The sequence below is a fragment of the Aplosporella prunicola genome (genome assembly GCF_010093885.1).
Source record: "Aplosporella prunicola CBS 121167 unplaced genomic scaffold K452scaffold_18, whole genome shotgun sequence".
Lineage (NCBI taxonomy): Eukaryota > Fungi > Ascomycota > Dothideomycetes > Botryosphaeriales > Aplosporellaceae > Aplosporella > Aplosporella prunicola.
Window position 1 is genome coordinate 111514 of NW_022983546.1, and position 20587 is coordinate 132100.

General features: G+C 54.2%; 8 protein-coding genes across 8 annotated transcripts; 4 read left to right on the forward strand and 4 right to left on the reverse strand.

The window, feature by feature from the left end:
• Window positions 1–508: 508 nt before the first annotated feature.
• K452DRAFT_231343 (uncharacterized protein) lies at window positions 509–3228 on the reverse strand (the record flags this gene model as incomplete). The annotated part of the gene is made up of 3 exons (XM_033537159.1): window positions 509–705; window positions 752–2332; window positions 2379–3228. The coding sequence occupies 3 exons, from the start codon at window positions 3226–3228 to the stop codon at window positions 509–511; spliced, it is 2628 nt and encodes an 875-aa protein (XP_033395543.1).
• Window positions 3229–3601: 373 nt separating this feature from the next.
• On the reverse strand, window positions 3602–4733 carry K452DRAFT_310212 (uncharacterized protein; the record flags this gene model as incomplete). The annotated part of the gene is made up of 2 exons (XM_033543313.1): window positions 3602–4322; window positions 4369–4733. 2 exons carry the CDS (start codon window positions 4731–4733, stop codon window positions 3602–3604), a joined length of 1086 nt encoding a protein of 361 aa, XP_033395544.1.
• Window positions 4734–5412: 679 nt separating this feature from the next.
• K452DRAFT_253387 (uncharacterized protein) lies at window positions 5413–7945 on the forward strand. The gene is made up of 2 exons (XM_033538285.1): window positions 5413–5738; window positions 5792–7945. Exons 1-2 carry the CDS (start codon window positions 5585–5587, stop codon window positions 7678–7680), a joined length of 2043 nt encoding a protein of 680 aa, XP_033395545.1. The 5' UTR covers window positions 5413–5584; the 3' UTR covers window positions 7681–7945.
• A 210-nt stretch (window positions 7946–8155) lies between these two features.
• K452DRAFT_299820 (uncharacterized protein) lies at window positions 8156–10955 on the forward strand (the record flags this gene model as incomplete). The annotated part of the gene is made up of 2 exons (XM_033542270.1): window positions 8156–8278; window positions 8508–10955. The coding sequence occupies 2 exons, from the start codon at window positions 8156–8158 to the stop codon at window positions 10953–10955; spliced, it is 2571 nt and encodes an 856-aa protein (XP_033395546.1).
• Window positions 10956–11700: 745 nt separating this feature from the next.
• K452DRAFT_231200 (uncharacterized protein) lies at window positions 11701–12569 on the reverse strand (the record flags this gene model as incomplete). The annotated part of the gene is made up of 2 exons (XM_033537151.1): window positions 11701–12127; window positions 12184–12569. The coding sequence occupies 2 exons, from the start codon at window positions 12567–12569 to the stop codon at window positions 11701–11703; spliced, it is 813 nt and encodes a 270-aa protein (XP_033395547.1).
• Window positions 12570–12811: 242 nt separating this feature from the next.
• K452DRAFT_274310 (uncharacterized protein) lies at window positions 12812–15372 on the forward strand. The gene is made up of 5 exons (XM_033539186.1): window positions 12812–13336; window positions 13383–13598; window positions 13646–14803; window positions 14850–15051; window positions 15099–15372. Exons 1-5 carry the CDS (start codon window positions 12954–12956, stop codon window positions 15306–15308), a joined length of 2169 nt encoding a protein of 722 aa, XP_033395548.1. The 5' UTR covers window positions 12812–12953; the 3' UTR covers window positions 15309–15372.
• Window positions 15373–16399: 1027 nt separating this feature from the next.
• Window positions 16400–17553, forward strand: K452DRAFT_360080 (uncharacterized protein; the record flags this gene model as incomplete). The annotated part of the gene is made up of 2 exons (XM_033546321.1): window positions 16400–16681; window positions 16734–17553. 2 exons carry the CDS (start codon window positions 16400–16402, stop codon window positions 17313–17315), a joined length of 864 nt encoding a protein of 287 aa, XP_033395549.1. The 3' UTR covers window positions 17316–17553.
• Window positions 17554–17643: 90 nt separating this feature from the next.
• K452DRAFT_274311 (uncharacterized protein) lies at window positions 17644–19724 on the reverse strand. Its single transcript, XM_033539187.1, has 3 exons — window positions 19603–19724; window positions 18223–19549; window positions 17644–18177 (listed from the first exon to the last, which is right to left on the reverse strand). The coding sequence occupies exons 1-3, from the start codon at window positions 19630–19632 to the stop codon at window positions 18065–18067; spliced, it is 1470 nt and encodes a 489-aa protein (XP_033395550.1). The 5' UTR covers window positions 19633–19724; the 3' UTR covers window positions 17644–18064.
• Between the last annotated feature and the right edge of the window lie 863 nt (window positions 19725–20587).

The following is a 20587-nucleotide window of genomic DNA, read 5'->3' on the forward strand; positions in this document are numbered from 1 at the left end:
TGCTTTCAAGGGGTAGGCATCAAAAACGCAGAGCTGAGGTAGGTCGTTGGCGTGTCAACTGTCCCGCATCATGACGTGTAGAGTAGACCCTGTCAGGCCGTCCACTGGACCCTGAGCCACGAAAAAACGTGATACGTCAGTAGTAAGCTAAGAGATCCATCACAGGCCGATTTGCAAATGTCCAGATCCGGTGCGCGACGGCCGACGGAATGCGAGCAGTACATGGCGACGGAAGAGAGAAGCATGAACACGCAGTCTCACGACCTGCCGCGTCCTGCACCTCAAGTTCGCCACGTTCAGCCCCTGTTTCACTCACTAACACAAGGCCGCGTAGCAAGGTAACGCAAAAGAAGCCCTGAAAAAGAAACAGACCCAAATTTTGATATCCCATCTAAACAACGCAACGTAAAGTGCGCGTGCGCACACACAGCGGCAGCTGCAGAAATCCTCATCGCGCGTAGATACATGACTATGTTCGTGCAACTGTACATCAGACAACGTCTACGGCCTATGCGCTCTTGTCCATGTGGGACAGCCTGATTGACACGGCGCGCCTGTGAGCCTCGAGCTCCTCGACCTTGGCCAGCTGCATCACTGCCTCGCCGACGTTGCGCAGGCCGTCTGCCGTCAGGTTCGAGGACGTGATGTGCTTGAGGTAAGATCCGAGGTTGACGCCAGAGTACTGCTTCGCGTAACCATAGGTAGCTGTTGAAGTTAGTATGTGTTCAGATAGAGGAAGTGATGTACTTACGCAGAGAGTGGTTGACGCCGGCGCTGTAGTCGCCGACGCTTTCAGGAGTCCAGGGTCCGACGAATACGGATCCTGCGTTCTCGACCTTCTCGGCAACCTTTTCAGGCTCGGCAACCTGCAGGATCAAGTGCTCCGGTGCGTATTCGTTGCTGAGGGTCATGGCCTCGTCAATGTCCTTGACCACCAACGTGACCGAGTGCGCGATCGAGCCACGCACAATGTCCACACGTGGCAGCGCCATGGCTTGCTTGTGGAGCTCATCCTCAATGGCGGCCAGTTCCTGCTCGTTGAGGTCGACGGCGATCAGAATGACCTGGCTGTCGACGCCGTGCTCGGCCTGAGACAGGAGATCGGACGCCACGAACGCCGGGTTGGCAGTCTTGTCGGCGACGACAAGGACCTCGGAGGGACCGGCCGGCATGTCAATGCTGACACCGGCGTTGGTGTCGTTGCTGACGAACATCTTGGCCGCCGTGACGAACTGGTTACCAGGACCAAGAATCTTGTCGACCTTGGTGACGCTCTCAGTGCCGTACGCCATCGCAGCGACGGCTTGCGCACCACCCGCGAGGACAATGCTCTCGGCACCAACCTTGCTGGCGACGTAGACAATCTCGGGAGTGACGGATCCGTCGGCACGAGGCGGGGAAGCGATAACGATCTTCTTGCAACCGGCCACCATGGCGGGGACACCCAGCATGAGCGCGGTGGAAGGCAGAACGGCAGTACCACCAGGAACGTAGAGACCGACGCGCTCGATGGGACGAGAGAAGCGCGTGCAGACAACGCCGGGCATCGTCTCGACAACCAGCGGCTTGTCATCCTGCTGAGCAGCGTGGAAGCGGCGGATGTTCTCGAAAGAGACGTCAATGGCAGCAATGGTCTCAGGAGGAAGCTGCATCATGCTGCGAGGGAAGGGAGCGCGGAGAACGGGAGAGGTGAGGGAGGTGGCCTTTTCAAACTTGTGCGTGTACTCGAGCACAGCAGCGTCGCCGCGCTCGCGGATGCTCTTGATGATGGGGTTGACAATGCCCATGATCCTGTCGGTGGACTTTTGAGACGGGCGCTGGAGCACTTCCGCAATGACCTCGGGGGTCTCTTGCGAGGTGATGTAACGCTTCATCTCGATCTTGCCCTCCTCGTTGGTGCCCGCGGGGTCATCCTTGCTCTTAGGCACAGAAGCAGCCTCCTTAACCATCTCCTTGGTGCCGTTCTCCTGGATGACGCCCATCTTTTCAGCCCAAGGGCCCTTGGCGTCACCCTTTCTCCTCTTGACCTTGACGCTCTTCGCATCGAGGTTCTTCTCGACATCCTCCAAAGTGACGCCGGAAGCGACGCATTTGGTCAGGGCAAAGTACATCAGATCGGCGGCCTCGAAAGCGACCTCCTCCTTGGTCTTGGCCTCAACCAGCTCCTGAGCCTCCTCCATGATCTTAGCCTTGAGCATGTTGGGGTCGTTGAACAGCCTGGCGGTGTAGGAGCCCTCGGGCGCGGAAGCCTTGCGGCTTTGGAGGGTCTGCTGAAGCTTGGAGAGTCCACGGTAGTGGCCGAAGCAGGTGGCGGTAGCAAGGTGGCAGAAACCTGACATAATTAGCAGATGTAGTGTTATAGTTGCGCATGATTTTACCTCTGCCCTTCTGGCGCACAATGAAGCACAGGCAATCAGAGTCGCAGTCAATAGTGACCTTGACGAGCTCCTGAACATCTCCGCTGCTCTCGCCCTTGTACCACAAACCCCTCTTGCGGCTCTGGTAAACACCGCGACCAGTCTTCAAACTCTCCTGCACGCTCTCCTCGCTGCTGTAGACGAGACCAAGTGCGATGCCGCGCTCATCCGTAACCAAGGTCGTGAAAAGGCCGTCGGGTCTGTCACTGGTGGTGTTTGCCATGAGCACTTTGCCGACGGGAATGAGATCCTGCTCCGCCTTCGGGTCAATGGTGAGCTGGTCCGCTGGAATGACCGGGGTGGCCGAAAGCTTCGTGACGTGGAGGGCACTCTCAAGGGTCGGCTTCGCAAACGACACAAAGACCTCGGGCCTGTCGCCGCCGTAGTCCTTCAGCCACGCCTCGACCAGCTCGACGTCCTGGACGTCCTCAGCATATACGCCGACGGGTGTACCGGCAATGGCATCGACGAGATCCTTCTTCAATTGGCCGGACATGCAGAGAACGACGCGGTCGAGAGCGACGTTGGGCACATTGCGCAGCTCCTGCAGTTGCGACAGAACGACAAAGACCTTGGCGGCGCCAGAGTCGAGGAGCGAGACGAGATCGGAGACGGAGGTGAGCGACGAGGCATTGAAGTAGGTCGAGAATAGGCCGAAGGTCTGCTGAAGGTAAAGAAAGGCGTCGTCGACATTGTCCGGAGTGACGGTTGCGAAGACATTGCCGATGTACGACAGAGCCTGGGCGTCGAGGCCCTTGACAGGGCTCGTGTAAGCCTTGAGATCAATTGACGGTAGGAATGGAAGCGCCATAATTGTTAGCAGTCTGATTCCCTTGCGATGTTGCGCTGGGAAACTTATGGACTGCGGGGGTGTTGCGATGAGTCGAACGTTTTTTGATCAGACCAGACAAATGACGCTGGTGGGGTTGGCCCTTGCAGTGCCACCGCCGCCGAGACCGGTCTGTTGGTAAGCGCACGATGAAGCTGAGACTCATCCAATTGCATGTCTTTTTAAATCTAATCAATTTGTTCGAATCCGGGTTGCTTTTAAGTCGCTATTTGCGCCGCAAAGCCAAACTCCAACCCCTCGCTGATGCTGGAAATATACAGTGCTGGAAATGCAAGATAATGTGCTAAAAAAAAGAATGAAAAAGAAATGAAATAAAATGACTGCCGTCCCACTCTCACGACTCAGAAGTGGTCAGATAATTCCTGTACAAGCAGCTGCATAGTGTGCTCGCCCCCTCAGCTTCTAGTGTGTCGGTAATCTGCTCACCAATCTCACCATCTGTCGTTTTGTAGCAAATTGGCACATTGTCACCACCAGCGATCGACTGTTCTGCACGGAATGCATACGGCCATGCCTCGTTTGTGGTGTTTGCGGGTTGCTTTGAAGTCGGGTATCCTTTGGCCATTTTCGTGTAAAGATACGCTGTGAACGTCGTACTGTTGAAGTAGCAGACTGAGCTAGAGCCGTCGTCCGTGAGAGCCGAGGAGGGGACAACCGTTTTGTCCATGGTAAATTGGAATGTGTACCGTTCGCTGTCTTCTCCTTCGCTGTATAGATTCATGTCCACGTTGGAGAACGACAACGACAGCGGATCGTCCTTCGAAGATGAAATCTGGTAACCACCCGTATCGCCAGAGACGACCCAGTTGAATGTAGTCATAGCCTCGTCCTTATCTTTATTGTAAATTGTATACGGCCAACAGGACCACGCATCCACGTTCGATGTACAATCAGTGGTGACGGTGTCGAGGAAAGTTGTGAAGGAATATGTGCCAACAGGGAAATCGGCATCAGTAGTACTGGCCACGGCCGTGTCTCCAGATGCCGTAGGGCTACTGTTGTCGGTTGTTGAAGATTCATCATTATCGGTAGTAGAATCACTCGTGCTCGAATTGCTGTCATCATTAATTTGGATAGAAGAATTAAGGAGTCCGGACTTACCTGTTATTCAGACCAACCGCTAGGCCAACAGCAAGCGCAATAATTGCTACGACAAGGATAGTAGCAATTATAATTATCCTCTTCCGGCTCCAACGCTTCCGGGCGTGGTCTTTTAGTACTTCTAACTTTGACTCTCGTCTTACTGGAGGACCCTCCGACCATGCTGCGCTCCAATAAATGGCATTTGCTGGGGGCTTTGGCGTCTCATTAACCTCGACAAAAGCGGTTTTGGCTGATCGGCGATTCGACTGCTTTTCCGTCCCTTCCATGATGCTGGATAGGCGTCTCCCGGCTGGTGTTGATATTCGTTTGTCTACTGGAACAGGCAATTGCCTTCGTCCAAAGACTCGTCCGAGAAACCCCATTTTATTCCTTTTTGAATATTCTTGGCTTTACGCCGTCAAGGTGGACCGAGAAGCTAGTAGAGGGCACTGACGAAGGATGGTTATCACGGCCGAAGCATACTGGAGTGAATGAGTCTATTTTCAAAAAGTAGCGTGGAGACAATGGCGAATTGAAGGATTAAGCGTTTGAGCGGCAGCTGCTTTTTTTACATATTACTCGGTTCCAAAGTGTTGGAACTGAGGCGCTGAGCCTCTGGACCTCCTGCATTGGCGAGAGATAGATTTAATCAGTTTGAGCGCCACGATATTTCACCGGGGACAGACTGCCAATCAGGGCACTGACTGGGGAAGGCCGGAGGTCATCTTTGGGGATAGCGCGCGCAGCCTTCGGCGGTCCGGGCGGAATATGCAATGGAGTGGATGCGACATGCGTCCGCGCTTCGGTGGTACGAGCTCCGTTATGCACTGCAGCTTTCGTGTCTCAGATGTCTTTCAGTCTCTCCTAGACAAAGGCAAGATTGGCGTTGAGGTGAGTTGTGGGCAGACGTGACAGATGATCAGCGCGGTCGCAAGGGCAAGGGCCTGCCTGTCGCTTCCATCCCCATTCCAGCGGGGGAACGTTCCCCACCACCGTCGGCTGTTCCTTCCTTCTGCGAACCCTAGCCATTTCAACACCAACACTCGGACTACTACTACCTCAATCTCCAACAATGTCTTTAGTGAAGCATCTCTGAGTTTCTCACGTACTAACTCAGCTCCTCTTCCTAATCGACACTTGCTCGTGCCACTCCGCCTTTGGCTCTCACTCTTCGGTCTCACTCTTCTGTCTGATCACTCCGTCAAGCTGCGCGTGCCACTAGAGTTGCCTCACCATGCCGAAAGTTATCGTCCCTATACTCCCGGTGTCTGACGGCGACTCTTCTCACGTTCCCAACAAACCCGAATTCTCAAAGGAAGACCCGTCAGAAATTTACCTGGAGAAGCTTGCAGTAGGATGGTTAAAAGAAAGAGGCGAATACAAGCCTGGTAAGTATTATACCATTCAAGCAACTATAAAAGCGGCCTCATCCTTGCATTAGGTGTCCAGTACACACTCGACAGGCTGCCATCCGGGTATTCAGTCTGGGGAAGGCCGCGCATCAAGGAACCTAAACACCACGACAGATGGTGCTACGGTCACCCTGACGGGAAGACCTTCGACTCGCCCAACCGCTTTTTACCCCACTTTTTGCACTTGATGAAGAACAATGGGATTAGCTGGGGTTGCCCATGCACTGTTTGTTCGATTCCGACTCCCAAGCCCAAGACTACAAAGCCGGCCAGTGCAGCAAAGCCGGCCAGTGCAGCAAAGCCGGCCAGTGCAGCAAAGCTCTCGACCAGCTCCACATATGCAGTTAGCAGCATGACACCTAGTGGCATATCATCTGCGTTGCAGCACCCCGCGCCAAAAGGCAAGCCCCGCCAGGTGGACACGTCGACGATGCAAGTCGACAAAGAAGGCACTCCTGACATATATCGGAATCTTATCGACAAGCTTCGTAGCAAAGGCACCGTTGATCTGCCAATAAAAGAAACTATGAGCATGGATTGGCGTTCAGAACGCCCGACGTTGCCGAAGATGCTCAACAAAATGTCACGCCAGCCACAATGGGCACCAAGGCCAGGAGAGCTGGTCCTCTTCGTCCAGAGACTTGGACCTGGCGAAGAGGTTTGTCTTGACCCTTCTACAAACGAGTTCAAGATCTGGATCCCAAAGCAGAAATTCGTTGGCCATCCAGTATGGGAGGCCGGAGTGGTCACGCAGCTCGCAACGGAAGGGCCAGTCATTGAAGACTTGGTCATCCGGACTGAGAAAAGATTCGACCTTAATTACTCTGGCTACAGGGTTGAGCCACTGCCCGACCCCAACAGCGAAGTCAAGCACTTTTCGAAGCAGCACAAATACCTCCCATTACATCTATTGCGCCCGTTCATATTTTGGGGAGATTTCCTACGTGGAATAGAGGAGGACAGATGGCACCCAACAATCAAGCATGGTCTCACATCCATGTCGACTTTCTCACTCGTGGAGAAGTTCCAGTTCACTGGAAAATGGCCTGCTGCATCTATTAGCTGTCGAGGCCTTTACCTTGGTCCAGAGCTAATTCTTGTCGGAGACACAGTGCGCCTCCTCCCGCGTCAGCAGGGATCAGGCTCAGCGGGTTCAGGCTCAGAAGTAACGGATGTGCTCCAAGTCATGTCAATAAAGCTCAATCTGACCAATCTAGATCATGCCAGCAACAATGATTACGACGACATGCGTCCTTACAATTCCACGGTGCATATCGTCGGAAAGGCGTTTACCACTGATGGCAAACGACCTACAGCAAAGCCCGCTTACAAGAGCCAGCTTCCGGCCATCCTACAGGGCTACAGCGGTAAAGAATGGCAACGTCTTCATCAAGCAGATCAGAGCTTGAAGGTCCCATTCAACCGGATTTTAGGCCGGTGCTACGAAGAGGATGCCATGATCCTATGGTTTTCGGTGGACAGCAACCAGGTCGGAGACCTAGGACAGGGTCTTGAAGGTGTTTATCAAGGCAGAGAGTACGGTACCAGTGTATACCGTCACATCGAAGACGATAAAAAGTGGTTCTGGGGCGATACCAGAGTAGAATCGCTGGATCTCGCCACCGTCAACGGTTACGAAGTTGGCGATCATGACAGTTCTCGAGATCCCAAAACTTGGCGAAAAATGATAAAAGTACTGGAAGGCAATGCTGCAGCTGAGGACCGCATTGCGTTGAAGGCGGCGCAAGAAGCACGTCCGCTACGGCGGAACAGCGCCGTCTCGAGTGGATGGCGGGCGATAAATATGCAGGAGCAGCGCAGTCAGCCGGAGGAGATGGAGATTGACTCGGACGAAGAGGCAGATCTTTTCGTCAATGAGGTGGCTGGAGAGGTGGATGTGGACATGACGGAGGCGTGAGGATCGGGCGGGCAAGCACGGAAATGTGAGGCTCAAAGTTGGGCTGCAGTAAAGTTTTTCAGAGCGGGACTGCGGGTGGTTTATTGGAGCTGGGCGAACCTTTGCAGTTCCCCCCACACCGGTCAGCCGGTGCCGTTCGGGGGATGGAGCTTTCACCGGCCGAGATGAGCTGTTTAGTGGGAGCTTGGGAGCGCCCGCGTGGTTTGGGCGCGCGCCAGAGCTCTCGAGAGTCATGAGCAGGCAAAATAACAACTGACATAACCGCACCTGTCCTATGCGCCCTTGCGCCCTCGTTTAAAGCGGACTGTGACCAGCGAGCATGCCGTCCCCACTAGGCGCAAGCTCATGCTCATCTCGCGCCTCACTTACCTAGCTCGCTCGCTCCCTCGTCTGCTAGCATCCCCTCGTTCTTCTTTTTCCTCGATGGAGGAGGGGCCTTGGACCGGCAGCTGCAGCATTCTTCGCCTCTTTCGCCATGGATTCTCTCGTGCGCGGTGATTGTTGCTGCGGCAGGATCGACTGTCCATTCCTCTCTCATTCGCGCCGCAACCTCGAGCGCGTCGAAGCCGACCTGCAGACGGCTGCACAACTGGGCCAGGTACGACTCTTTCGACTTTCCTTCCGATTCCCCTTTACCACGTGTTGCGCTGTTGGCCCCCGTTTGCGCTTCCGCAGCTCCCACATCCCTGGCTGCGGCGCAGCTGCTAGCCAGGAACTGCCTGCGACCCTGGCGGCTTGGCCCAAGACGGCGGCCCCCGGTTTGATGAAGCTCATTTCCACGTCTTTCGCGTCATCCCATGACAAAATGTCTGATCTTCTCCCTGCAGGCCCTGCTTATCCGCCATGAAGCATACATAGCCGATAGCGAGGCCGAGCGTCGTCGCATGGCAGCCAAAATCGAGGAACTGGAGACCGACAAGAGCGACCTCGAGGAGCGCAACGCCCGCGTCGTCCAGGAGAATCGCGATCTGCTCGACCAGCTCGAGGCTCTGAACAATGCCGTTGCCGACCGCGACGGTCACGTCAAGAGCCTGACGGCCGCGCTGCTCGATACGAACAACGAGCTCGCCAGACTCACGGTACTGGCTAACAGGACAGAAAGCTTGGAACGCCAGGTGGCGCAGCTGGAACGGGATCAAGACCAACTTCAAGAGACGGCCGCCTCCACTACTGATGAGAAGCGATCGGCGATCCAACGATGGAGAAAAGCAGAGCGCACGATTGCCAACCTGCAGGACCAGATTGAGCGCATCGAGCGGGAGGCTCGGGAGGAGCGGGAACGGCATGTGGAGATTGTCGGACGTATGGAGAGGAGAAGAGCAGTGGAGCGGGAGCTGGAAAGCGCTGCGGGTAGGCTGAAAGGCGCCGCAGCTGCAAAGACGGTTGGCGATGGCAAAGGAAGCCATGTCGTGTCGCATTTTGTCAAAGACATTTTGCAGGACAATGCCAACTTGCAGCTGGGTATCGTGGAGCTGAGAGAGATGTTGCTCACTTCGAATGACGAAGTCGAGAGGCTAAGGACACAACTCATGGTTCATCAACCACTCGATGAGGCTCCGGATCCTGGAATCGCACGCACGCCTACCCTCAGCAACGAACTGCCGCTCGACATGGACGAACAACATGAGTCATCTCAAGACAGTCCTCCTCAGGAGCGTCCTTCGTCTCAAGATCGTCCTTCGTCCCAGGACCGTCACGACCGCGACTCGCGGGATGTCCAGGTTCCTGGCCCGAAGGAGTTCCATGTTCACCACCACTACCACGCGGCTCGGGAGTCGACACCTTCCAAGGATGTCATGCGGAGCCGGACGTTGCAACGCCGCTCGTCGCGGAAGAAGCGCAGCGCCATCACTCCCAACCACTTTGCTCCTCCCCGCGCCCTACACACCCCGCGGTCTTCTGTGTCTAGTCTTAGGCCCGCTACGCCTTCCTCTGCCGCTACCATTCTCTCTCAAACTTCCGTTACGATTCCCAACCACAAGCCGCGCAGGTCTACTCACACGGTAGAGAGCGGCCCATCTATCGCTTCCTCTTCTGTACCTGATACCCCATACACACATTCCCGCCGTACCTCTTCTCTCTTCAACCGTAGCATCTTTAGCGATGCAGGACAGGATTCGTCTCGTCCTACAAGTCCCGAGAGCAATGCTCCGGGTTCTCCTCTTTTCTCACCTATGCAGATGAAGACGTCATTCAAGCAGCACCTCAAGGCCGCCCCAAGCGTAGAGGTCAATCCTTGCTTCTGCAACCCTCACGACCGCAGACCATCGCTCCGCATACCCGAAGAAGACCTTGACGTACCCCACACTTCGGATATTATTCCTGAAGAATCCGAGCACGATCACGAAAATGACGGCTCTATGAGCGCCGCAGCCACGCTTGCTGGCACGCCGAATCCTAGCTCTATGTTGGAGCAGGAGAATTACACTGAAGACATTTACGCTCATCTACACAGTCAACGACCTGTTATCCGTCGTCACAACTCACATGACAGCTTACTGTCCGTTTCTGGCATGGACATTCACACTCTTCGCTCGCGGCCACAGCAGCTTCTGTTCGCCCCCAACGGTCCGAGCCCGAGCTACAGCCTCGCAGGCCCAAGTCTGAGCAACATGACGGCCATGGCAACGAGACCGACACTGAGCGGCGCGCGCTCAAGCTCAAGGGGATTGCTGGAGGGTATGGCCTCGGCCGCAGCAATGGAGCGGCCCAGAGCCGACAAGAGCGAGCAGAAGACTGGCAGCATTGGGCAGAAGGTTGGTGGCTGGTGGCGCGGCAAATGGGGCTCCACCCCCACACCCACACCCTCCACAGCAGCTGAAGCTCCCGCATCCACGGACGCCGACGTCCAGCCTGCCGCCGAGGACAACTCTGCCAACGACGCCCAGGAGCCTGTTCCCGAAGACGCGTCAGAGCAGGACAAAGTGGACAAGACCGACGCAGCCGGTCCGCAACGCTCTCGTTCCTTTAGGCTGCGCATCCCAGGTGTGAACCAAAGCGGGCCAATTTTCGGAATGCGGCCGGAACCGAAGGCGCCATTCAAGGTTGTGCTGCAGCGCGAGGAGGTGGACGTGGACGCGCTGAGCGAGAGCCTGGCCGAGGCAGCGATGTTCAGCCCGGGCGCAGATAGGGGGAGCGGCGCGAGTACCACCAGCAATGGTGGCATGAGCGGCGTCGGGCTCGGGATTGCAGGCGGCGACGCAGGCGTTGGGCCGAGCGCTGCTGGCCCGGTCGGCTCCCCTGGCTCTCACCAGTCTAGAGGCTTGACGGCATGAGCAAGACTGCCTGGTGCGAGCGGGAATAACATGGTGATTGACGGTGGTTGCGGTTTGCGCTGACGCGTTTGCGCGGTCTTGAACCAGTGCCGTTCACTCATCCATCTCCTGTCTATTGAGCGCGTTCGAAGCACGTTCGAAGCACGCTCCCTCGCCCTTCTATTACCTGCGCATCGCCGCGCGTTTATCGACATCCCTGTACATTACCGCCACCGTCATCATCATCGGAGTTGGAGTCATTTTCGCCGTCATCTTGGGCATTTCACAGCGTTTTGAGCGATTTATTTTCGTGTCTCATTTCTCTTATCATTTTTTCCGCTCTACTAAAACACCTTCGTTGGTGGATATACCCAAAACCATTATCGGCGGCGGCGGCTTTGTATTGGTCGTTTGTACGCTTTTTGCTTGTTTGTTTGTTTTCCCGTGGCGCGCGTGTGCTTGGCTCTTGACTTTTGTTGCCGGTGATGGCATTTTTTGGTTCCGTTTGCTGCGGTCTGAGCGCGGCTTTTGCCTGCGAGGCGTTTGATACAGGGAGGCGGTAATAGGCTGGACTGGGCTGGGTTGGGCTGGATTGGAGTGTTTTGGCTTGTAGATGGGCTAGAATAGAGGTGAGATGAATTGAGTCCTAGAAGCAGATTTGATTGAGCGTTACCATTTCGTAGACGTTGCATGGAGGTGGAAAGTGAGCTGTGGTATGTATGCTGGAGAACCTGCTCTTGCATTCAACCAGACCGCTAAATCTACATCACGCAAACTTGTCATGCTTCCCTTTGACCTTGACATCCAACATGATCTCATGAAAATTGCCCTCCCGTCTCGCCTTTTTCAACTTCTTGACCTCGTCATCCTCCAGCCTCCGGCCAACCATTTCCTCCAGCTCCTTGCGCGAGATCTTTTCGAGAGCCTTTTGCTCTTTGGAAGCTTTCAGCCGTGGCTTGAAGCGCGCCTGCATGCGGATGCGCAGCGTCGAGCAGAAATCAATGTTCTCGGCGTCACCGCGCACGGCGGGTGCGCCGCTCTTGCTCTCGTCGACGGTGACGAACTTGTCGCGTTGGGTTTGGATGGCAAAGGTGCCGGGGCTGTCGGCCACGGGGATGCAGGTGAAGGACTCTTCGGGGGAGATGGCTTCGCGCGTTGCTTGTAGGATGCCGAATTTGTCGCAACCGAGGTACCTACGGAATTAGTATTGCATCTTCAATGGTGGAGAACGTGAGACAGATCAACGTACTTCCCGTGATGTCCCTTGAAGCTGAACCCCTCCGTTCCCGCTACACGGTTCGCAACCCACACCTGCCGCACGTCATGCGGCTCCGCGGTCAGCGGGTCCCCGTCCACCAGGTTCTCCATCTTGCTCACGAACACGACGCCGTTCGCGTCGCTCCCCAGGCTGGACACGTCCTCTGTCGGCAATATGATCGTCACCGGCCCGGCAATGTCGGTCACAGCCTCGGCCGTCACCCATGAGTCGTCGTCCTCGGAAGCGGGCGCGTCAGATGCGGTGGTGGGAGCTTTGGCGGGCGGGCCAGAGGCGTCGCCCGCATCGTCTTCAGTGGCCGCGGCGCGCTTGCGCTTTTTGGGCTTTTTGTCGCCTTTGAATGTGAGCGGCTTGACCATTGTGAGGTGTGTAGGTTGGTTTTGTGCCGCCGCGATGACGAGCGCGTTGTGTTGTGGGGTTTTGCCGGTGGAATTGTGAGCGGTGACGGGGGCGGAGACCGACTGGTCCGGATCCGGGCCCGATTTGCCGATACCTATGGCGGCCTTATGGCCTTGTGGAGACATCTTACCTATCTACGTGTGTATATCCGTACTGCGGTCGTACTGCTAAGAAAGGGTAAAGCTCCATTGTAAAAGCAATTATATCGGCCCCCATCTGCAGCTTATGAGCTGACTGGTGGACCTATCCCTATGCTCACCGAGCTGGCGTCAGACTGACTACTTGAAGCTTCATTTCGCAGTGATTGATGCAGCATTCGCAAGCAAATTTTCCTCCTGCTTACTATGCCTCTAACAACCGGAGAGGCTGCGCCGCACCCATACGATGGAAGCACTCGATCGCGGTCTGACTCCGAATTAGAACCTCCGCAAACGACAAACCATTCTCGTTCACTATTTTCGAATGATGGACGACCGCCCAGTCCAGCAGAGCACGTGTCTCCCAGTGGTGCCCCACTCATTCACAAAAATCCCATGACCAAAAGCGAGATTGAAACCACCGGTACATGTCTCAAGTCTTCGTTATGGAATCTCCATCTGCTGGCTCCGATCATGATGATGGTCACGTTTCTCCTTGGGATCGCATTCTCTCTCGGCCATCACTTTTATTATACATGGCTGGATGGCCAGATTGTTCTGAGCACTAATAGGCAACAATGGGCGCTTCGGTAAGCTGCTCCGGTTCTATTTTGATAGTTATAGCTGACTTGTTAGATTCGGAAACGTCTTTGCTTTCCTCGCAAAGGTTTGCTTCTGCAGTGCGGCACAGATTGCATTCACCCAATGGTTATGGAGAACCGTACGACGGGAATACATTAGCATCCGAGGCATTGACGCTGCCTTTTCGTTGAATGAGACACTGCTCTCATTTTTAAACCTCGAAATGCTTCTAAAAATAAGAGTTGGGGCGTTGCTTGCAGTTGTTATATGGTTTGGCTCCAACTACCTAAGGGTATGGCAAATACTGACTCGACCAGGTGTATACCACTGATTGCACTTGTAACTCCTGCCACATTGTCTGTAAAAGCCGGCTCTCACCAAAGCATTTCCCTCGCAAACGTTCGAGTCCCTTTAATGCCACAGAACATTCTTTTGAATCCATTGTCTGCCACTTTACAGGATGACTCAAAAACAGCATTGTCAAAATGGGTATCTTTGGACATTTCTTTGATGGGAATTGTCTTGGTTGCGCTGAATGATAATTCACCTCAACTCGCGGAATTAATTCAATCAACGGCTACAACCGGACAAGTCTTCAACATTCCATCACCATTCAAAGAAGGAAACTCAAGCTACTCCGTGGAATTTATCGCCCCAAAGGTTGAATGTGAGGAGTCTTCCCCGGAGGTTGCACGCAACACGACAATTTCCGCCGTTATCTCAATGAACCATACGATAGGCGGCTCTAAGCAAGAAAACCCTTATCCTTTTAACATCTCCGGGATCGATTTCGAGCAGCTCATCAATTACCGTGGCTACCAATACTATCCTCTGAAAATGCTGTACAATTCGGAAAGTATAAAATACTTCGCCCTAATTCCGTTCGAAAGCGCTGCAGACCCTGTACAGGAGACGGTATCGAGCTTGGACGAAACCACATATAAAACAGAGAAGAATGAGCTTAGGGTCATTATTGAAGACCACGACCCGGTCACGAATGATGTCAGGCCATCGTCTATCACTTGCCAGCTATGGAATGCCACTTGGAAGGTCAACGTTACCACCAGAGACAATATTCAAACCGTCAAGCCGACAGAGATCAAATTACTCAACACCGTTCTCAATACGCTTACTTCATGGACTCTTAATCCTAACGACAAATCTTGGGTTGAGGAAAGAAGGAAGTCACCCACCAACTTAACCCAAGCCCTCTACACGTCATTCTTCACCGGAATAACGAAACCTCTACTGGGACATATAGTGGCTGTTACAGAGTACAACACCAATGATACGCAGCGGACAACAACAATCGGAGAAACTGTCCTTACAGGATCTGATGAATACGTTGCAATGTTCCAGAACACCGATTCGGGGGTTAATAACACCTTGAAAGAGACCCACAAACCTTTGAAAATTATGATTGAGGAATACGCTCAAAACGTTACGCTGAACCTAATGACCAGCGACTATTTTAGGTATTTCACCATGAGGCATTGTACGGACGTGGCTAATCTATCACAGCACAACGATCGAACGGCCTGTTAGTCGTGAAGAACGGGTGACGGTCTACACCTATGAACAAAAGAACCTCTTGATCGCCTACGGTGCCGCTACAATCTGCACCTTGCTCACAATCTCTATGGGCGCATACGCCTTCAGGTCGAACGGCATAAGCTACAACTCAATGGTCTCGACCATCATCTGCACCACGCAGAATCCTGATGTAAGTGTGAAGGACACCTGCATTCGAGCTGATGCTGACGTTTACAGATCAGAGAAGTGGTCGGTGACCGCACACTCGGCTGCCAGCCTTTAGCAGAAGATATAGCGCAGACGAAGCTTCGATTTGGTATTGTTCAGAAGCGGAGTTATTCCCATGACGGTTTCGATGAGAGTCATATCGGGTTTGGTGTTGAAGGGACAGTTAGCCCATTGCGAGCTCCGAGAAAGATAAGTGAGCAAAAGTTGGAAATCCATTAACAGAGTTTTAGTAGCCGTCACGTCGAGGCGCATAATATCACATGTGCAAAATGATATATTCAGTCCGATGAAGCAAAAATTAAAACATACAACAGCTGGGATTCGCTAGTGGTCACCCACCTAACTACTAATCAGCCGGTTCATAGCTTATGTATGGCAGAGCGGACGGGATGCCCAGTATTCTATGACCTGTGGTCGTATGTGCTAAATGAATAAGACAATTTAGATTATGAAGTGACAGTCTGTTTGCTGTTGAAGTTGGCTGACTTCCGGTGCATTATAGGACCACCAGGCCGCCACCCAAGATATTCTTCCAGGCATGTAAGATGAATTGACTCTTAATAGGTACGCGGAATGATACCTGATCAAGGGTTTGTTTTTTGAAGCGGCCCAGGTAGCTGGCTCCACCATTCCACCGGTGTCTTACCCGGAATTTACTCTCTCAGCAGGATACTTTTGGATAGACCCGTCCTTGAAAATGTTACATGTTGAGCATCCGAGAAACATGTAGTTTTGTATCTTCATAGCACTCTCAGCCAAAAGCCTAGGGGTCTTCAGCAACGCAAAGGAAGAGCGCGTCTGAACTGGGACAGCTTATCTGAAAACTGGACTTACACTGATGGAAAATTAAACATCACCTCCCTGATAAAACAAATCTTACCGTCGTCAAGGAAGATCACACTTCGGAGTCTGAGCATGAAGCAGCTTTTCACCTACACTGAGAATGGCTGCAATAAGCCTACAAGGCTGGCCGCTGTCGGCTGCACTGAGCGTGGAATTAGGGAGACTGGCCTTAAGACAGGAAGAGTAACCTCAGAACGATTTATGGAAGAAATCCAGCAGTTGAGGACTGATTGGAGCCGTGTAGCCCTGAATAGGATGGTTGGTCCGACTCTGCGTGTGAACGGATCCGGGTAAGCGGCGAGTGACGGAAGTGATGCACCATTTACCATAAGTTCCGCCGCGCAATATAAGGCTCACTACACACTTGCATAATGTAGACAGGCGAATACGTTCTGGTCCACTCTGGAGGGGTTTTTCTGTTCACTAGTCTCTAGTTTACTCAAAGACTTCCGTCGGTAGCGTACAAAATGATGCTCTCACGATCTATCATTGCTCAAATTATCCAAATCGAGATACTAAATTCTAGCCATAGTAACAGCGCGGTGAAAGGTTCTCAAAATACCAAAGTGAGGAATCCACCAGTAACGAACCCATCAAATTGTTGGAGAAAATCCAAAGTCGCGTCGCACGTCTCCCACGATGCGACGCTAGCGCGCCCTACCCCAGATTTCCAGCAACCTACCAAAAGATTTCGAACCCGACAACCACCAACACCCACGACACCACGCGCCCTCACAACCACCACCATGGTACTTCCGTCCCTCCCTTCCTCCTCCTCTCACTCCAACTAATACCCGCCAGGCACCCACACAAGGCAAGCGCAAATCCCTGCGCGCCAAAGCCAGCAGCGGCAGCAAACCCACCCCCAGCACCAGCGCCCCAACCCCCTCAGGCCCAGTCCTCGACACGCCGTTCACGAACTTCCACGCGACAAAAAAAGACAAGCGCGACATGAAGCACTCGCTGCTGCTCAGCAAAGTGCAGAAATCGGCGCCAGGCTCCGGCTCTAAAAAGCGGCGCCGCCCGAACAAGCAACTCGTGACGACGCTGTCGTCGCTCGCAGACGCGCTACCCGATGCCGCGGACGCTGGGTTCGGCGATGGCGACGAGGATGGTGCTGTTGAGGTCGGGCAGGCTGTGATTCGCCAGCGCAGCTTGAAAAGTAGGCCTGGTGCGTTGAAGAGGAAGGAGAAGCTTGAGCGTGTGGAGCGCGAGCGCTTTGGTCGCAACTTGGCGCTTATGAGTGCGGGACAGCCGCAGGGCGAGCAGATGCAGGCGCAGGCGCAGGCGCCTGTGGCGGCGACGACTGGGGATCGGTGGAAGGCGTTGAGAGGGTTTATTGAGGGGACGATGGAGCGGAAGAAGGAGTTTGTGACGGGTTGAGTTGGTGGCGAGGGATTGACTGGCTGGATTGTGGCGAGGCTCGTGATGGCGAGGTCGCTCTGGGAAGCTTGTGTTGCTGCGAAGCATTTTCTGCTGGAACGTATGCTTCGTGCATGGATACGGCGCAGACGGATGTCCCTGGGTCCCACTCTTGTGGCTTGGGCATTGAAGGCTTCAGGACGGCGTATACGGTATTGCAGTACAGACACCCAGACATCAGCAACTGGGAAGCATAGACGGCGCAAACGGTTTAACGGTACAAGTATGGGATGTGTCTGCGCGTCCATATTACAAAACGAGAATTGAAGGATACACAAAGTAAATCGATGCTCATCCTCTTTTCAATGGAACTGTTCATGCTCCAACCCCAAGAACGTACACAAGAATTAAATATTGTATTCGATATAATCCTCAAAGCTTGGCTTAAAACGCTGAATGTAGATCCATCCAAGCTCCGTCAGTATATACAATTGTCATTATCCGTAAACCTTCATCTCTCATCCCCACCAGCCGGGCAGAAATTCTCAGGCAAAATCTTCAAGATCGCCGCATATTTTAGAACAGACTTCTTCCGACCAAATCATCACTGCTCAACCACGACGGAGGCTTTTTGTGAATTTTTACATCCGTTTCTGCCGACTCGATGCGGCCCGGGCGGGCTCGCGGGCGGGCGGCAGTTCTCCCTAATAGAAGATGCGCGGAGGGGTATTTGTTGCTTAAAATCAAAGTTGTTCATCAAATGAGGCGGTCTAGCCGCTGCCACTGCTCGTCTGCATCTGCAAGGAGGGCGGAGGGGGAGCTGATTGTTGACCGCTGGGGCCGCTCATGCTTTGCCGCTTTTTCTCTTTCTTGGCCCATCGTACTGCGGATGTTAGTTTCATTCGTGGGAAGGATGGCTGCAACTTACATCCACATGCATTGCACAGCGTTTTAGGCCCGTTTGGACCCTTTCTCCACTCTGGGGAATCCAGGGTCCCGCAGTCCGTGCATACATATTCATCCGCAATCTTGAGCTTCTTCTTCTTGTCCGCATGGCCTCGGTTGTCCTTGTCGACTACAATTGCGATACCGGCATCTCCTCTGATCAGGGCAGGGCTCGTGTCTCCGGTACTGATGCCCTGAGATCGTTCACCGTCGCGGTAACGCAAGCCAGTGAGCATCTCAATCGTGTCGATATGCGTGGCACCTTCGTAACGCGCCATTTTGTCAGTGATACTGTCAGGCCTGGATGCCGCTAACGCTTCATCCAGATTTTGCCGAGTCAGTGCTATATTCGATAGACTTGGCCGAGCCGGGGGTGGCATGCCACTATAAGCGCTCGCTGGCGCAGGAGACGTCCCACCCATTTGGGAGTCTGACGGGGTAACGCTGCCCTGTCCATCGGTCTTTTTGGCCCATTGTCTGTCTTGCGCCTCCTGCTCTTCCGTCTCCTCTTTTTTGAGCTCTGCAATCCTTCTCGTTAATCGCTCATTTTCAATCTTGTGCTCCAGGAAAGAATCGAGCAACGACGTGTTCTTAATCGGATACGGTCGAGCCATGAGGAAGAAGCCGCGGCAAATCATGAATGCCGTGTCATTTCCCCCAAATGCCGGGTTCGGCTGGTCGTAGTGAGGGTGGCCGTGCGACTCAAAGATGATGTAGGTGCCATCCGCTTTGCGGAAACGATAGAAGAAGCGGAGGGGGTTGTGCGACGCAACGGACTCGTTGAACTCGCGGATGAAGATGCCCGAGTCGTCGCTGTGGATGAACTCGACGACGGTCCGGCCGACAAGCTGCGACTGCTCCCAGCCGGTGAGGGCCTTGCACGACGGCGACACGTACAGTATCCGGCCGTCTGGGGTGAGGATGTGGAGAAAATCGCGAAGCTCCTCGATGATGCGCTGCGACCAGTTGCGGCGCTTGGTGAACTCGGTCAGGGTGCTTCCCGAGGTGTTTGTGTTTTGCATGCCGAAGCCGGTGGGCAGGGGACCGGCGCCGACGCCCGACATGGGAAAGTTGTTCTGGACGTTGGTGGTGAGAGCGTAGGCGTCGGGCGCATCGGCCGGGGTCGAGGGTGTTCGCTGCGGCTGGGCGGCGATCGGGGTATTGTACAACGATTGCGTCTGAACGTCGGCTTCGGCATTGTTTAGTGAGAGATCGAGATCCCCCGGCAGCATGTCGATGTCGAGGCCCGTCATCAGATCACCCGTCTGGTCCATGGAGAGATTCATGGGCATTCCGATCATACCGTCAACCTTGGGTGCATCATGTCAGCGACGGACGACCGACTGGGATGCCAGCAACTCACCTCCGGCATAGCGCCGCCATTCTGGTACATGGTGCATGCACTCGGGACTGGGAGTTATAGGCCGGGCTGCGATGGGCATCGGGAGGAGAGAAAGAAAGCGAGCGACTGACACTGACACTGGCCTGGTCTGGCTCTGGCAGGGCGCGGAGCCGAGTTTTGCAGACAGCGAACCCTGACACACTCGATGGACGCCACTGACGAATAACGTCTAGCTAGCTGCGATTCACTCGATACGATCGTGGGGCAACCCGCTAGTTCATCCTCTGGGCAGAAACGTGCCCAAGCAGAGCGATCCGAGTCCCTGTGTCCCTGCACTTGAGTCGTTCAGTGTTCACGGCGTTGGAGTAGTTTGTACCGGGTGGTTGGGCTGCTCTCCACTGACTTTCGCCTCCACCGTAATTTGACTCCGCTTGCCCACGGGAGCGGGACGGAATTAAGGGATTCTCCCCACGTGATTGCGCGACGTTGGCGCGGTGGGTGCCTAGCGCTAGACACCAACCAGCACCGCGCATCGCGCCTAACCGCGCCGAAACACCACGACGCTTCTTGCTCTACGCTTCTCTCAACATTTCTGTTGACGACGACTGCTGCAACAATGTGAGTCTCTTGATCAGCTTCCCGTCGCTCCGCTAACATTATGCAGGTGTGAGTTACTCTGTCTCGAACGCGCAATCCGTTCACCAAGCTAACGACTACCAGCGTACGTCGACAAACTATCTATTCTGGGGTAAGTCGAGCCGCTTCCTCCTTTGGCGTGCCTGACTGACAACACAGCGTCCGCTCCTTTGACAACACCCGGAGCGAGACCATCCAGTTTTACTCCCCTCTGACTTTGATCGTCGGCTTGAACGGTTCGGGAAAGACCGTGAGTTACCGGGTCCTAGGCACATCGCACAGCTCGCTTACCATTCAGTCAATCATCGAAGCTCTCAAATATGCCACCATCGGCGTATTACCGGCCAGCAGCGACAAAGGCAGATCATTC

What these genes read in the sequence shown, in the direction of transcription:
- K452DRAFT_253387 (XM_033538285.1), top strand. Translation starts at nt 5,585, where the DNA reads ATGCCGAAAGTTATCGTCCCTATACTCCCGGTGTCTGACGGCGACTCT. An exon ending in AAGAGGCGAATACAAGCCTG is followed by an intron (nt 5,739 to 5,791) that starts GTAAGTATTATA and finishes TCCTTGCATTAG; the next exon opens with GTGTCCAGTACACACTCGAC.
- K452DRAFT_274310 (XM_033539186.1), top strand. Translation starts at nt 12,954, where the DNA reads ATGCCTCTAACAACCGGAGAGGCTGCGCCGCACCCATACGATGGAAGC. An exon ending in ATGACCAGCGACTATTTTAG is followed by an intron (nt 14,804 to 14,849) that starts GTATTTCACCAT and finishes AATCTATCACAG; the next exon opens with CACAACGATCGAACGGCCTG. An exon ending in GCACCACGCAGAATCCTGAT is followed by an intron (nt 15,052 to 15,098) that starts GTAAGTGTGAAG and finishes TGACGTTTACAG; the next exon opens with ATCAGAGAAGTGGTCGGTGA.
- K452DRAFT_274311 (XM_033539187.1), bottom strand. Translation starts at nt 19,632, where the DNA reads ATGTACCAGAATGGCGGCGCTATGCCGGAG. An exon ending in ATGGCGGCGCTATGCCGGAG is followed by an intron (nt 19,550 to 19,602) that starts GTGAGTTGCTGG and finishes GATGCACCCAAG; the next exon opens with GTTGACGGTATGATCGGAAT. An exon ending in GCTGTGCAATGCATGTGGAT is followed by an intron (nt 18,178 to 18,222) that starts GTAAGTTGCAGC and finishes TAACATCCGCAG; the next exon opens with TACGATGGGCCAAGAAAGAG.